Here is a 17341-nt window from a genome sequence, read left to right as displayed (position 1 = left end):
CTATGAAAAGCGACTGCCTCATGTTCTGCATTAATTGATCAGGATTTCATCATAAAAAGCATATATATCAGCAACCAGGTTCCCCAAGAGTGTCCAAAGCTGTTGTGTATAGATTCTGCTTCCTCCACAAGAGCTGGTTCACACAACCATTGTGAGGTGCATGTTGGTGGGCATTTAAAAAGTCCACACATTCAGCTTTGACGTGCTGGACTTATCACACAGCACTCAGGATTCAGCTTTTGGAACGTGATTTGTGTGTGTGTGATTTTTAAAACATTGGCAGTGTAGCCCAAAATTGAAACCTGCCCTTACTAGCAATTTCTTGAGTGACTTGCCCTAGTCTGAGTTTAGGGATTTCAGGCACCTTTCCTATGAGTGTTATGCCCTTGATAGTCATGTGAAAAGATCCTCAAGCAGTTCTCTCAATACTTGGAAGCAGCATATTAATTAGGTAGCATGACACACTGAGTAATGCTGAGGATGGTTTTGCTTGTTGTTTTGCTGATTTTAATGTTGTTCAATTATTGTTTGCATGCGACTAGAGGAGCAGCTGAAAACAACACACAATAAATACAATATATCACATAATGTAACATAAAGCAGGGTGGGTGCAGTTGGGGGGGGGGCTTGGGGTGGTTAGGTCTGGCACCAGCAGTCAGCCAGGCTGGGCCGTTGTTAATGGTTCCATCTTCAACTCAAACATATCCTAAATCAACAGTGTATAGCCCTGCTTTAGAATGCCTTGGCTAAGCCATCATGTGATTCCTCTCCCTAAGCATGACCATTTTGTACCTTCTGTCTATATGTTGTCTTATATCTGTTCTGTACATAGTCTACCATAACTTCACCATAGGGTTTACTCACTTTAGGGGAGTGATAGGGGAGCACCATATAACATTTATTCTACTATTTCTAGGAAAGCTGACGATACCCTTGCGCTAAAGAACAAAGGTGAATGTCAAGCTGGTCATATAAAGGTGAGAGACTGAATAATTTGAGGGCAGGGCTAGCATTAAATGATCTGTTGAGTCAAATGGAACTACTAAAGCAGGGATGTCCAACAGGTCGATCGTGATCTACTGGTCGATTGTGGGGCATCCCTGGTCGATCCTGATCGATTGCCCCCCCGAAAAGCTCAACAATTTTGGTCAATACAATGGGTAGATCACTGCCAGCGTTTTTTAAGTGGGAGTAGATCGCAGTCTCTTGGAAGTTGCACATCCCAGTACTAAAGGAATGGTATCTGACTAAGTGATTCTCAGAGTAAGCCCATTGAAATCCATGGAGTTAAGTTAGTCAAGACTAACTGGGTTCGTTCTGAGTATGACTTTGTCAGATGCCACCTTAGGTTTCCAGATATGCCAAATATCAGTTTATCCTTGTCTCTTCCAAACTTTAACAAAATATAAGGTTAATCAGCGATGGCGACCGGGAGGTGATGACTGAGTATAGTTGTCTTCTCCAAGTGTCCATTCTAGTATTTTTGCTGCTGTTTCATTAGGCTGACTGCAGCCAATACCCCCAAACCAGAGGGAAAGTCCTTTGCAAGAGGAGAAGCCAGGAGGTGTGTGGAACAGATGGCGAGACATACGGCAGTGAGTGCATGCTCTGTGACAGAATCCTGTGAGTAAACCAAGCCTGCCTTGCCCATAATAATATTGAAAGGCATACAACTTTTTCATTAATTAAACCGAAATGCATATTCCCACCAGGGGTTCTCATGCACTGAAGTGGCCAGCAGCGAAGGATCGTCTTAACTCGGTACACACATTCATAGTGGAACCATTCCATTTTTACTTTCAACAGAATTGTGGGGATTACAATAAACTCAAAGTGGGCTATTTTAATCAGAACTGTTGCATTTTCCAGGTGTGTGTGGTGCTTTTTAAAGTATCCTGATTCATAAAAGATGTTTCTGCGCAATGCTTAAAAAGAAGCTAAGAGAACCAACAGATTTAATGGCAATGTTTGTACTGAGACAGAAAACAAACTCTTTCTCAACCTTTGCAGCAGATTATATTCTGAATTCTTTTTAGCATCACATCTAATCTGTGAAATGTTCTGTGACCTTACTATGAAGGCCTTTCCACCAGCGAAGTTATTAGGGCTGTATGTGTGTTCACACTAATCTATTCTCTCTCCTTTTTTTTAGGAAAACGAAATCTGAAATTGGTATAAAAAATATCGGACCATGCCCTAAGGTTTGTTCTGCTCTTACTATATATAGATTGACAATGGACACCAGAAGTTTATAATAATAACTCTTCATCATCCCATTAATTGTAGCCATAAAACTGAAGGGGGGGAAAGCTTAGCAATTGTGTAAAATGTGAACTGGTCCTCTCAGCACTGGGTCAGTTTCTGTCCCACCCCTTCCGCCCTTGTGTCAGGACTCTTGCTTTGACACCCCCCCCCCAGTTAATGTCATTTTGACACACATGGGCCTTCAGATGTGTAACACCACCCTCTCACTATGACTCTCTTCCCAGATATAAAGGTGTTCAGGTTGCCAGAAAGCTTTAGGAAGAAAGCGTGACAAAGGTAAGAAGAAGAAGAAGAAGCCAAAGTCACATGGCTGTAATGAGGGAGATGAGGGCTATTACAACAACCAAACACTGCAGAAAAACCTGTAGCAATTTTATGGTGACTCGCAGTCTAAGGAAGGAACCAGATGTACACCCAATATATACATGTCTCTAAACTCACAGTTGCTCAAATAATGGGAATGTAGAGTAAAGGCATGCAGGCACAGAAGAGGATTGGGAATGATGAGGAGAGCTTAACCTTGTTGCTGTGTGGTGGTTAAGAGACTGTCCAGTCAGGAGGTCCTTGCCATGAACTCATTAGATGGTCTTAGGCATGCGAAACTCTCTTGGCTTCACTCCCTTTCACCCATCAGTACTACCCAGCAAATGTGGCTCCTGTATTAGTGTCACCAGGAGAGCAGTGGCTTTGAAACTACATGTTGTTCTAGCTCAGCCATAATACAAAAGAAGAAATTTCACATTGGCTTTTTGTTATAGCTTGATCCAAAGCACCAAGTCTGCAATCACTTGTCTCTTTACTTAGGAGTAAGCCTCAGTCAAACATCATTTCAGATGCTTCCAGAACCAAATTCACAGAGTCAGAGAACCCAAGCACTCTGTTCCACATGGAAGAATTTAGGAACTTATGAGGGGGCTCCTTTTTCCACATACAGAAATGATGACTGCTTTGGAAATAACTGTGGCAGTTCCATGTGTCTCCCAGAGAATATCCCTCTCTCTGCAGACAATATTAGAAATTTCTGTGTACTGATAACTGAAAATTTGCCATTTTATTGACTTTCAGATATCAAATTGATCCACCTTATACCAAGCCTTGCGTTTTTGGTGTATGTGTTTTTAGAGCCCCTAGGTTGTCATAGTATTAAATATGTGTTCCTATTGCCCCAGAGAATTTAGGAATGTGGCTTACTTTCATTTTTTACAAATAATTTTTAATTATTTTATTTAAATTTCTCTGAGAACAATTGTGAACTGTCAATATACTTTGCAGGAAAAAAAATACTATTAGAAAATAATGCTGTTTAAAGTTCAAAGATCATTGGCATGTTTCAACCGGCAACGTTCAGCCTCTTGAAATTGTGAAACCTCTGCAAGACAATCTGCTCCACAATGCAAGCAACAGATAGCATAGATTTCATATCAAAGTGATTTACCCAGTGCTTTTTTCTGGGGGTATGCAGGGGTACCCCTAAGCATTTTGTGAATCTTTGTACTTTTGTCCATTTACTGTTTTTATTTTTCCTGATTTGAACTATAAAATAGTGATTGTCTTGAGTCAAAATGAGAGTACCCCTAAACATTTTTTTTTAAAGCACTGGATTTACCTAAGTACATACGTAGTATAATTTGTTATCCTAGTAGTAAACTTCATAAAGTTTTATTTAGATAGATTTTGTCCTCTCAGAACCTCAGACTAAATTCATTCTGTTTTCCCCAGAGCAAGTGATGGAGGAATTGGCATTCAGAATCAAGGAAACTGCTGCATTCCCAAGTGTTGCGAAGCCTGCCTTCATACTATATTCAAGGAGCTATCCCATGTCTATAGTACATGGGCAACAACTCTGCACTGTTCTGCATGGGGACAGGGTAACAGACCTTGATGACCCAGTCATCAGACGGACTCTTCCATTTGCTTCCTTATTGAGTTTCATTCTTCCAACTTCCATGGACGCTCCAGAACATTTTCTCACCAATCTCACTGAGTTTCTTCAATAAAAAAAACCTAAGAAGATCTCTGCCAATCATTCCCTTTGGCCATGTTTAAGAATATATTGAATGTTAAGAACATTTTTTTTGGTCCTATATTTTCTCAGTAGGAACAACGGGTAAGTTAGTTGATTGACAGTAGAGTGACTTCTTAACCTTGATCTGATTCAAATTTTAGTGTGCTTAAACCTGGTGAGGGCTTTACTTAACAAATAAAGAGATGTCCAGATCCCTTAATAGCATCCTTTAGCACACTAAAACCTTGAGTGGCCATATCTAATTATCAGGCATGATACCACCTACAGATGCAGCATACTTTGTGACTTGAGTAAGTCATGCCCTTCTCCATTTTTGTTTTCTTTACCCATAGCAAAAATTACCCACCCCACAAGCTTGTTGTGAGGTCTAAGTGGGTACATTTATTCATATATGACTTCTGCCAAGTCATAAGTGTTAGTTGCAAAACACTTAACATTTGCAGGCATCTGACTTGGTATGGTATGCTCATGCCATTTTCTGTGGCCTCAACCAAGCTCCAGGTGGGCATAGGATGGCTCCCTAAGTTGGCAATGTGGTTGCAAACCCTAATATAAACAGTACAGTTCCACTTAATACTCTATTTTGTTTGTCAGAATCAGCAACAGTAAACAGTGGGCAAGCTCATAGGGTTGAAAAGAAGGCGGGGGGGGGGAGGAGAGAGAAAGGGAGAGGTAGATGCCTCATTGATGGTGCAGTCCTATACACATTTATCTAAGAGTAAGTCCCACAGATGTCAATGAGACTAACTTCTGAGGAGATGTGCAGAATTGCAGTGTAAGAGTTGTGGTGTTGTGTTGCTTTTGAGGACATCACAACGTTCCAAAACAGAATTATGCTGACACCAGCATTGGTTAGGTGTGCAACGATGCTATATTAAGCTACTGAGTATGTGTGTGGTTGAGTGGGGAACTGAGGGTAATTTACATATGTCTTTTTCTGGGCATTTTGGCTAGAGCCTGTTGTATTGTAATCACCTTTTATAGCAATATTGCTATAAAATATTTCTCTAGTCCATTTACCTTTCATGTCAACCACATCATTGTAAATCACTCTGTTAACTGTCACAGCTGTGTATTTTTCCCCCAGCTGAGATGTTGGGCCGGTAGTTGGAACGAGTCTTTGGTATTCAAATTTTACTTCTGGATAGATCTGGTAAAATGGCATATAACACTTTTTGTCCAGTCATTTATGCGCATGTAGCCATTGACACTATGGTGGTCTTTGCCAACCTGGTGCCCTCCAGATACTGGCTGCATCTGACAGGACTTGTAGTCCAAAACATCTGGAAAGTACCAGATTGGCAAAGGCTGCTCTATAGTCATTAGACTAACATACAGCTTATAGTTTATTCTTCATTATTATTCTCTAGCTCTGTAATCTCAATATTATATGTAGATATTTTCTTCCAAAATATGTGTATGTAAAATAATATTTGTTTTTTGATGTTTCTAGAGCTAGATTTTTAAAAATAATAATAATATTTACCACTGTAATATAAAAACACTGATCTGATATATTTTAGGTAGAAAAACAAGTCCTTGCTTGGTCCTTAAAAGACCCAAGGCACAAGCCCATGACACAAACATGTGTAAAATGTGCATAAACTCATTTCTATATGTAGATGCAAATTTCAGCTGACTCTTAGAGAGAAAGCTCCTTTAAAAGTAAATCCTTCAGAAAAAAAAGATTTAAAAAAGAGCAGGATAGCCAAAACCCAGGTCTGAGGCCCCTACTCTCTAACAATGGCAGGTTGATCACTATTAACAGCTTTAGGGCATTTTTGGATCTAGATTCCAAAAAACATCGGAGGCAGGAAATAATCCCCCCTCCCCTATTTTGCTCCCTTTCGCTTTTCTTTTTTTATCCTTTTGGTCCCTGCTCCAGCTTTGTCAACCACAGTAGTAGAAACCTCCAAGGAGGTGGAGAAGGGGTGTTAGAGAGGAGGGAAGATACATCACTCATACCACTGGATAAGCAAAATTGACTGGCAAGCAGGAGTTACTGCTGTGCAGAATACTGAGCAGTTGTATCTCTTCTTGCCTCCACAGTCTAAGTCTCCATTTAAAGACTTGTATGGAACATTGCATCTAACACACTACTGATATTTTCAAGACTGTACAGTTCAGTTTCTGAGCTGGATATGTTGGGAAATTGTGGTGAAAGCCGTGAGATTTAGGCATGCTGTTGTTTAATTTATGGCGGTCCCTCAAAGCAAATATTCCCTTAGTTCATACTGAATCGGGGTGTGTGTGTGTGATATGAAGTTATATTGGCAGAACATTGTGATTTAATTTTCTTTTAACTGTGATGGGGACTGTAAATAATCCCTCTTGTGACAGCCTTCTTTGTATATTTTGGCAGAGATCTTGTGTATCCTCTATATTTCTCAGCTGAATTTTATAAATGTGATGAACGTGGCTGCTGGTCTCCAGCTAAGGCACTGGCAGTCAAAGTAGTGCTCTAAGTAGTTTTCTTATCTTATTGGTGTATGTGTTCAAACACTTTTAAGTGTTCTTGTTCAGATGCTTATTGAAGTTGTGCATTGTGTCATTAACTGTTCAATTGCTTTAAGTGCATGGATACCAAGTATTCATGAAGACATAGTATGCTGCCTTAAAATTATATATGAAGAGTCAGGATATAAATGTAGGAAATAAACCCCAAACCTAAAAATAGATAAAACTGTTGCTGAGTGGAAAGAAGATATGAAAAGTATCATAATGGAGGAACACTGTTACAAATCATTTATTTTAGAAGACTCTGCGCAGCTCCGGTTTGTTACTGACATACACTAAGATAAATTAAGGGGGGAAGGAAGTCATGCTTTCCCTCTTGATTATCATACTCATTAATGTAACCAGCAGATCTATATTTAGACTCTATATTTGCCTAGATTTAGGGAATGGGGAGAAATTTGGTTTTGTTTGCATTTTAATGAGAAACAACCCATTTCCCATTCTCAAACTAAAAGGCAGCTATCCTTTGAAATTCTCACTTCTCCAAACTTTGTGACACAGCTCTCCAACCAAAAAAATGGGCATGAACATGCATATATTGATGAAAAATGTACACGAAAATAAATATCTTCATAAACAGAATGAAGTGCTGGCAAAGATACGTATATTAGTCAAAACTTTAAAATAAAGTAGGTGCAAATCTCACAAAAGTGTTGGCAAATCTTCATAAGGATTAATAAAGATATAAATTAGCAAATTGCTATAGAAATGTGGAGAGTTGTATGTAAAAAGGAACTGAAATTGAGAGATTCTTCCACTCTGTGGAATCTATAATTGTTATTTATTACTGGGACCCTCAGATCCACTAACTGGAGCCAGGTGCAAAAGACATACACTTAAAGTGGAAGAATCCTGCACCCAGCAGTTTGTTTTGAGCCCCAGAAATGAACTGCATTCACAGTCCTTTCTGGTTCCTCCCCACACTCTCAGCTTCCTTCACTTCAGCAATATAGTCTGGGCTGTGGGGGAAGACATTTTGTTGCAATTGTTAAAACAACTGGAAGTCAGAAATCCTTCCTGTTGCACTTGGATATCAACTAGAACAGGCACCCCCAAACTCGGCCCTCCAGATGTTTTGGGACAACTCCCATCATCCCTAGCTAACAGGACCAGTGGTCAGGGAGGATGGGAATTGTAGTCCCAAAACATCTGGAGGGCCGAGTTTGGGGATACTTGAACTAGCATATCAGCAGATCCCAAACTCTCCACATTCCTGGTCTAGACTGGCTGTTGTTGGCATCCAACTGTCTCAAGAGACAATGGAGTGTGCCTCTAGGGCTGAAGTCAAACCGCTGCATTAGCAGCACCAACATGACCCATGCAGTCCTGTTATGGAAGTCCTGGTCTGCATAGATGACAAGACCCTTGGGCTCACTGATGTGGTCCAAAGGAAAGCAGATAAATATGTTTGGCACCAGCTTGGCTGCAGGAGTTGCTGATTGAGGTGTACAAGGCACCATCCAACCATTTTAGGGACTCCACTCCGGATTTGTGTAGGGTATAGTCCTTAGCCCTTTCTTCTCCCAAAGATATCCTACAAAGGAACAGAGGTTTAAGATCAAAGTTTTCCTTCTCCTAGATGGACAACCTTCCCAGGTGGACAAGCACCATCTGCTCCTCATTTACCTTTACAGTACATGCAGAGACCTCCTTCTTAATAGTTGGATCCACTATTAGTCTCATCTGCTCAATCCGCTGGAGCCTGTCTTCGCATGCAGGGGAAGCTCCTAGCTCACCAAGTGTTTGAGACCCATTGGCTACCCGCACCTGGTTTAGCCAGCCAGTCAAAGCTGTTTCCCAGGGTGTGACCACTGTTGCATGTTGACAGCTTCTAGGAGCCACAGGTGAGAGCTAGTTCTCCAAACGTGTCCCCCCACAAGAGGTAGTACCCCTCCCCTAACACCCAATACACCCCAAGGTTAGGTAACAGACTCATAGATCAGGGATGGAAAGATGGTAAATTGGGATCTACTGGTTTATCTCCACAGTGGTGGTCATAACTACAACAACTGTGCAATTGCTGCTTCCTAGCTCTGGTCATCAGATCATTTGTTTAAGAAAAAGAAAGAACACGGCGAGGGGGGTCTGAAAGAAGGAAAACCCATCTGTATGCCTATGGTCTCCCAAGCACCTCATCTTCCAAATTTCAGTTATCCCCAGGTCTCTGGAGCCCACTAGATACTGTTTGACTCCAGCTCCCATCAACCTCAGTTAGCATGGGCTGTGGTTTGAGATAATGGGAGTTGTAATACAGCAACATGGGATGTTATTGGCAATGAAGATTACTTCTAAGTGGAGTGTGTTAGATCAGGGATGGGGAACTCATGGACCTCTAAATGTTGTTGGATTCCTTTTCCCATCAATCTCAGCCATCATGGCCAATGATAGGAGCTTATTGGATTTGTACCAGGTCGAGGAAGACTGATATAATATGTGTTTATCTGGTTCAGGAGTCTAATTTCCTTTTTCATGATCATCAAAGAGCTATGTGTTCCAGTGTTTTGCTCAGGATAACTCCAAATGACCTTTGAAACCAATTCAGAAGATTTATTATAATCTAACCTACAAGCAATCCATTTTCTTTCCTAGTTGAAAGTTCAGAATTTATGACAATAAGAAGTAATGTGGCAGATGCTCATGACATACCCTTGGCAAATATCTAAACCAAATAATCGTTTTACCTTCAAACCACACCATCTGATTTCAGTTCCTCCAGGAGAACCACTTGAAGGAGATCATTGTTATATCTCTTATACCACAACCGTGTTGACCTGAGAACATCAAATAAAGCACTGCTTTTTTTTTTAGCTAAGACTGAACAAATCTGGAGGAAGGTGATAACTGATGTCACCGAAGCTTAGAGACTGCCCAGACCAAATGAATCCTTTAGTTCTTTAACTGACAGATGACAGATGTCTGCTTCTGTGCTTGCTTGCTATGCCATGGCCATTCATGGTTTGAATTCATGGCCATAAGGAGGAGCGAGGGAAGATGACAGATCCTTTCTGGAGGACAGGATAGCTAATTGTTTAGTTTGGAGTGGCCAGATCTTCTGGGTAGACAAACTTGTTTCCTTCAGAATGTGAACTCACCAATGAGCTTCTCTATGATCTGTTATATTTATTTATTTCGTAAAATGTATATATTGATTGATTGTCGAAAAACCTCAAGGCAGTTGACAAAAAAGGGAAAACAATAAAATTATCACTAAATTATATATTTTTTACAAATGTACTATAAAACATACAAAAGGTTAAAACTGCAGTAAAGTAAACAAAAACAAATTAAAATTCCTACAAACTTTCTAAACATCTGAGTAGGTTTGTCTAATCATCCACAGTTGTTAAAAGGCAATTCTAACCACTGAGGCTATGTGAGCGTCCCGTGACAGAGCTGGATGCAGAAGCAACAACCAAACTCCAGGCCATAGCTGTCAACTTTTCCCTTTTCTTGCGAGGAATCCTATTTGGAATAAGGGAATTTCCCTTAAAAGGGGGAAAACGTTGACAGTTATGCTCCAGGCCTGCTCCTTCATGGGGAGTGTTCCAATGGACATGACAACTACTTACCCACAGTGCCTCTGTCTTGCCAGGATTCAAGCTCAGCTTGATTTTATCCATCCATTTCATCACAGTATCCAGAAAATTGCCCAGATTCAGATCTTATGAAGATCTTATGGAAAATTGCACAGCTTCTCCAGATTCAGATCTTATGGAGAAGTAGAGCTGAGTGTCATCGGCATACTGACGGCACCTGGCCTTGAAAATCCTAATGTGGATTGATATTAAATAGCACTGGAAATAAGATCCATTCCAGCGCCCCATAACAAAGCCCCCAAGGGACTCAAAAACAGTATCAGTGCTATTCTCTGGGACTAGGTATTGAAGACAGAATTGGAGCCACTGTAATACAGTGCCCCCAATCCAGGAGGATACCATGATTAATGGTATCAATATAATTGGTATCACATTGAAATAAATGATGGTGCTGCACTGGGCAATCCGCACGTAATAACACAGTGCCCATTTCTGATTTGCACTGGAGCTCCACTGAAGTTATTTAATTTAACTCAAAAATAAATGCAGTAAGCAAGCAGGAGCAAACTTTTTGCACTGCAACATCCCCCTTAGTACTCAGCATGGTCAGTTTGCAGAGGCAGCACATATGTACCAATACATGAAGGGTGGGTGGTGTGCAAGGATGGTCATTTCATCCAGCAGGCAGCCAAGTCCAGTGACAGGGGGATTCAGCAGAGGGGCATCAGAGAAGGGCTTCTTTGCAGGACTCTAAGAGCTGCCTGCAGACCACAATCTTCAAATGACTGAATTCTGATTTTTTTTGAAAAAAGCTTACAAGCATCCTCTTTTTAATTAATGTTTCAGAGGTAGAGACGAATAAATATGTCCATTTTGTTCCCCTCATCTTCTTCTTTTTCCCACTCTTAAAATCAGTTGTCCACATTGCCACATACGTTTCAAAGAAAATGTCTGCACGAAAATTCACCAGCATTTTAGTGTGAATCTGTCCTAAAATGCATACTTTCATATGCAGTTGCCCCAGCTATAATGCATTTTCATGACCATGTGATTTTAGATGTGCACTTTACCCTGACATGGATTTTTATACGCATTTCTTGGCTGCAGAACTGCCCTGAAAAATCCTGAGAAGGGTGACTTTCCAAAGATGCCTGTTTTTCGGCTCAAATCTTGCTTTACAAAGTGTGGTTTAGGTGTGCTTGCCTTTACATGCAAAGTGAATGGAACATCTCCCTCAACCCTAGTTGGAGGTTTCGCTTGATGAATTGCTATTGCCTCCAAGACCTACAGATACCGGAAGCTTGCAGTTTGATTAACAAAACCATTGGAGCAGCTCGAATGTTTTTTCTGTTTTCATGCCTTTTCATTCTTACTGACAGAGAATTTCAACCTGTGGGTTACTGCCGACCTCAACAAATATTCCCATTTGTTTGCAACAACAAAAGACTGGGAGGGTTGATTTAGATTAGAATCTGCATTCTGGATCTGCACACACGCATATAAATACCCAGTTGCCTTACTGGAACTATCTCTTTTACTGGGTCTGGATGTACAGTTGAATAACTGCCTCCACCATGAAGACTGTAGGTGTATTTGTGGTGCTCTCGCTGGCTCTTTCCTTCCTCTCAGGTAAGCACCTTTTGGTAGATCAGAAGTTGCATTTCAGGCCCACACAATGGGTGCAAAAACATCTCTCATTCATCAACTGAAAAGAGGGAGAGAAATCAATGGGATTGGACATTGTTATGCAATATTCAATGGGATTGCAAGCCAGAAATCACTGGATTGTGTCTACTGGCTCCCTAGAATCTTCTTAAAAGCCTATGGTTGAGCCTTGGCAATGTAAATCGTGTCAGGAGTGGGGATTATGAAATGGGATGAATACTCCATCTCCCATCAAGAGTTTATAAAATTTAGATGTGACAATTTCTTTTCACCTGTAGAGAGAAAACTAGCTGTGAGGGACAATGATTTTGAGAGAATGGTATTCTTTCCACCTACCTTTCTCTGCCATTCCTTTTTTTTTGGGGGGGGGTTAATAATTTTATTAGTTTTCAATTATAATCCAATAATAGCCTCACTATAACAATATAATTTGGTATTTGAACTTTCTCTGCCATTACTAATGGTCATCTCCAGGGACGCCTTTTCGTTTTAAAAAAAAGGATGGGAAAATGTTGCAGAAAACTCTGTGCGATGTAAACTTTAGCCCACAAATGTGACTTTTCCTTCTTTCCTGCTCCATCCTATTTAGTGCTAACATCCCCCTAGCCTATTATGTGCCATGTGATGCCCCTTTTGTGTTAGCTAATGGCACCAGAAGCCGATAAAGACATTCTGATTTGGAAGCACTATTTGTCTGTGACTTTGCATCCTTTCCTTTACAACATGAAAACACACTACTGGGCCAGAGAGAAATGTGATCTGCCTAGGACAATGGTAATACAAAAAACAAACAAAACCAAAGTTAGTTTTGCCATTCCCTTTTGCCTTAGGCTGTGATCGCGAATGGAATTAAAGTCCACAGAAGACAGTGTAGTATACTGTGCTTAGGATCTTAATACAAAATACTCTGGCAGAAGTGCAGGCATATTCATTCATTCATTCATTCAAAAGCATTAATAACTCACTTAATATTTTAAAAAACTCCAAGCAATTATACAAGCTGCTACAATTCTGCAAAAGTGTAAAACAGATGTGGCAGCACACATCTGCAGGGTGCAGAAATAATTTTTTCCCCAGGAAACTTCGGCTACCTTTACAGTGAAATCTTTTCCATATCTACTCAGAAGGAAGTTTGACTGAGCTCAGTGGGGCTTATTCTCCTTCATTTATAAGATTGCAGACTTGGTAATTAACAACTTGAACTCAGTTTCCTTCAATGACTGCTTTGATCTTAACTGTATTTTTTTGTGTTCATGTGTGATTTTTTTTATCTTAGGTGTTGACAGTGACAGTGGAAGTGAGGTGCGTTCCTTTTCCCTTTTATTGTGCTTTACATGTTTTGTGGCAGTTGTATGAATGCCTTGCTCTGTAAACAAATGCTTTCCAGACCAGGGTTCTTTACAAGGCTTCTCAACAAGCCCACCCTCCCCTGCTCCCAGTGCTCCTCCAGTCAGTAGCATAGCATGGGGTGGGGCACAGCAGCAATTGCCCCAGACACAAAATTTGTTAGGGGCGCATCATTTCAACACTTGGTGCTGCCTCAATACAGCTACGGGCTTCTGTTGTAAACAGCTTCTCCATGCGAGCCAGGAAGTGACCTCTCCAGACAATGACTCTTCTTTTCTTATTATATATCTATAATTTTCTCCAAAAACCTAAACATGCTTGGATGAATTTATTATAGCTAAAATGGGGGAAGAGGTAGGAGGATGAGGGAATATCTCACAGATATTAGCACAGAACAAAGAGCTGCACACACTTTGAAAAAATAAGAGTTCATGTTTCTGACACTCATGCTTAGTACAGAGGTTCATTTCACTGTGATATCTTTGTAGAAATTGTGAGTAGACCAAAAGCTACCTAATTCACACTTCTTGCAGCAGTAAGTGAACCAAAAACACAGCTAGCATTAGAAATTCACACTCCCCCCAGTTTTGCAATGCAGTTCTGCAACCCAAACTGTGTACAAGGATGCATTTTTTTTTAAAAAAAAATTGTGCATTAAATGTATATAGGAGTGGAAACAACATGAAGGTGCATTATATTACGGAAAGCTGCCTGTAAAAACTGAAGGAAAAATGGTCTATTGTGAAAAAATTTGCATGAAAATGAAAAAAAATATTGTGAGGATAAACCCGTAAATTGATGCAGAAATGTAGATTACTTAATTTAAGTTTGGGGGAAAATGAGACAGGAACTGAAATGAGCAAATATGTATATGCCTAGTCCTCCTAATTCACAGATGTATAAAATGAGGCAGCTCTCTTCTTTGGTGGCCTCTGTCCTAGACCACCAAGTAGAACCACCGAAAACTAGCCTGCAACAAAGGCACATCAAACTGTTCCATTGAATCATACGCATCTTGCCATGGAAGAGCGAGGCAATATTGCTGAACATCATAGTTATGTATAAATGGAAAGGATCAGATACAACACTTGTTTTTCCCAGAGGCTCCAGATTTAACAGGGGTCAGCAAACTTTTTCAGCAGGGGGCCAGTCCACTGTCCCTCAGACCTTGTGGGGGGCTGGACTATATTGGGGGGGGGATGAACGAATTCCTATGCCTCACAAATAACCCAGAGGTGCATTTTAAATAAAAGGACACATTCTACTCATGTAAAAACATGCTGATTCCCGGACCGTCCGCGGGCCGGATTGAAAAAAGCGATAGGGCCGCATCCGGTCCCCAGGCCTTAGTTTGCCTACCCGTGCTCCAGAAGATGAAAGAATGAAGCTGCTAGGATAAAAAAAAGATCAGCTGATGAAATATTTCTTTTACAGGTCAATTGTGAAAGATATCTAAGGGTTCCGAGACCTGGTGGTATAACACTAGCTTGCCCAAGCATCTTTCTCCAAATCTGTGGCACAGATGGCAGAACGTATACCAGTGAATGCAAGATTTGCCAACACAACCTGTAAGTGTAATAGATATATAGAATGCTCATCTTTGGGTAACAAAGAATATGGAGGAGGAATAATAAAATGCAATAAAATTGCCGCCTCCTCTCTTTTTATCCCCTTCTGGACTGCATGGTGGCAGTATGTATACTGGAAGACTTAAGAGGGTTCATCAGGGTAAAAATGATAGGGTATAGCAGGAGACAACATTGTGAAATCCTAGAGGAAACATTGGAAGCAGATTATTCATGGGTAAACTGAGAAACAACATGATAATGTCTTAGGATCAGAAAATAAATATGGGAAAGGTTCTATTGTGGCCTTAGTTGCCCCAGGCTAGGCAAAAGATTGATTAGGATCTACTGATGGATCTCTGAGTGACTTGTAATACATCAATAAGGATTTGGAGTCCCAATTGTTTAGCAATAGAACAACACAAATGCTCCCCCTGTTCTTAGACTTCTCGAAGGCGAGGAAAGCTTGGGGAGGGGAATACTAGGAGTGGATTTCTGTGAAACAGGACTGCTCCCCCCCCCCACTGTTTTACACTTGGTTCTCATAGGTGTAGGGTGTATTTAAAAAAGAAAGTACAACACTACCTCACCCCACCACAGCATTCATATGTAAAGTCTTTTTCTACCAGCAGAATGTAAAAAATGTGTTTACTTGTTGAGTTCCACATTCCTTCTCTCTTGTTTTTTTCAGAGAAGCTGATGACAATGTTGGCAGGATGCATTATGGAGCTTGCAAGAGGGTAAGCAAAAATGTTTAAAAGATTATGGGTAAAAAATAAAAATAAAAAAATTCAAAATAGCTGCTTTATCATGATGGTAGAATTACCATTTTGTGAATTCAAAGAGAAGACTTCTTTGATTTGTACAGAGCAAAGTTTCAGCAAGTGTAATTAACACACCCCATACTTTCTTCCTTGCATCTTTTGTTATATAAAAAACCCAGTGCAATCCATCTAGATAGCTCTGGTAGAAAAACCTTTCTCTTCTACCAGTGAAATGAAGAAAGTGACTAATGATGAGCTTTTCTTTCTTTCTTTGCAGAAATAATGAGGAGACTCTTACCTTCCAGCATTTCAAAGAATGTTAAGTGCTGATTGATTATCCAGGAATCATATAATCATATAACAATGAATGGGACTTCCTAGTCTAATCTCCCTGCTACATCTCAGGACCATTCACCCACTAGACCCTCATAGATCAACTATGCAAGCAGCAATAATGAAAGAAGACTAGAATCCAAGGATTCATGTGTCATCTTACATCTGTATATGGGGGCTTTTCAGACTCTCAACCAACGACAGTCTCCCCAGCTCCCCAAAAAGATGATTGAAGGTCATTATAATCTCATTAGGGTATAAAAATCTACTTCCAGAAAAGACCATCAGGAATGTCATGTACACACATAAAAATGCTTTGCGTACACATGCTGACCTCTTTGGATCCTAGTCAAAGATACTTGTTCAAAATATTGGTTTCCAAATGTTAACTTGTGTACTTTCTGATCATCCAACATTACAATTTGAGTCGTATTTAATAGTTTCTTTCCAATGACAGAAGGCTCTTTAACCCAGTAGAGGCTTCCATCAGCAAAACAGGAAATGAATGCCAATTTTTTCAACCTCCCACCTCACCCTGCAACTCCCATCACACACACACACTCACACACAAGTATCTGCTCCAGGAGGTTAGGAGAGGTAGCAAAAAGGCTGCAAGGTGGAGTCTGAATCTTAAAATATCTCCTCCCCTCCCATTCCACAATGTTGGATCAAAGAGTCTTCTATCAGCAGAGGAACAACATTGGATACGCACCTTTACATTTTGTTTTGTGTGAACAATGATCTCATATTCAGATTTTGCTCCAAGATTTTGCTACTGATCTGCTGTCATTTACAGATAACCCACAATATTACCTTAATGGTTTTTGACAGTTCTTTACTTTCCCCTATGTTTGCTCGTTCCTTAATAAAATTTCTTGAAGCAAATTCAATGGCTGTTTTTCATGAATCTGGTTGTATTTCAGAAGTTATGACCCCAGATGGGTCATAACTTTTTTTGATTAATTAGCAATTGATTATATTGAGCTTCTTGAAGAAAGGTGATTTGTAACCCCATCAAATCCACAACATGAATTAAGGAAAGGACTCGGGGAAATTATTCAAATAGGACACCTGAAAGCCACTGAAAATGAGGGAAGGGAATCATTGGATAGGCTACAGGCTCAGACCCCTTTCACCCCGAAACATATCCTATAATCCAATTTTTCCCATGGTGATCACAGTCATTCCATCATTGGCTTCAGCTTTTCTGTTTGCATGCTGAACCTCCCAGTTCTAACCTTTTCAACACATGCAGGCAATATGAAACATTTTAGGCCTTAGTGTGTGTGGCACACATGGACCCTGCCCAAGCTGAACACTGCC

The 17341-nt window shown here is 40.3% G+C and overlaps 2 protein-coding genes across 2 annotated transcripts in view; both read left to right on the top strand.

The window, feature by feature from the left end:
* The window catches only part of LOC309336101 (serine protease inhibitor Kazal-type 5-like), a 28295-nt gene extending 24017 nt beyond the window's left edge, over nt 1-4278 (top strand). The window contains exons 13-17 of the mRNA XM_081851561.1: nt 917-977; nt 1502-1623; nt 2153-2201; nt 2490-2541; nt 3985-4278. Coding sequence (XP_081707687.1) covers nt 917-977; nt 1502-1623; nt 2153-2201; nt 2490-2495 — 238 coding nt within the window. The 3' untranslated portion in view covers nt 2496-2541; nt 3985-4278. The remainder of the gene's footprint in view (nt 1-916; nt 978-1501; nt 1624-2152; nt 2202-2489; nt 2542-3984) is intronic.
* Nucleotides 4279-11863: 7585 nt separating this feature from the next.
* LOC309335844 (trypsin inhibitor ClTI-1-like) lies at nt 11864-16889 on the top strand. The gene is made up of 5 exons (XM_081851106.1): nt 11864-11973; nt 13286-13311; nt 14791-14924; nt 15613-15661; nt 15963-16889. The coding sequence occupies exons 1-5, from the start codon at nt 11919-11921 to the stop codon at nt 15966-15968; spliced, it is 270 nt and encodes an 89-aa protein (XP_081707232.1). The 5' UTR covers nt 11864-11918; the 3' UTR covers nt 15969-16889.
* The last annotated feature ends 452 nt before the right edge of the window (nt 16890-17341 follow it).

This window comes from Podarcis erhardii (genome assembly GCF_964252035.2).
Source record: "Podarcis erhardii genome assembly, chromosome: 2".
Lineage (NCBI taxonomy): Eukaryota > Metazoa > Chordata > Lepidosauria > Squamata > Lacertidae > Podarcis > Podarcis erhardii.
The sequence above is the reverse complement of the archived record's forward strand: the minus strand, read 5'-3'. Positions and strand labels throughout refer to the sequence as shown.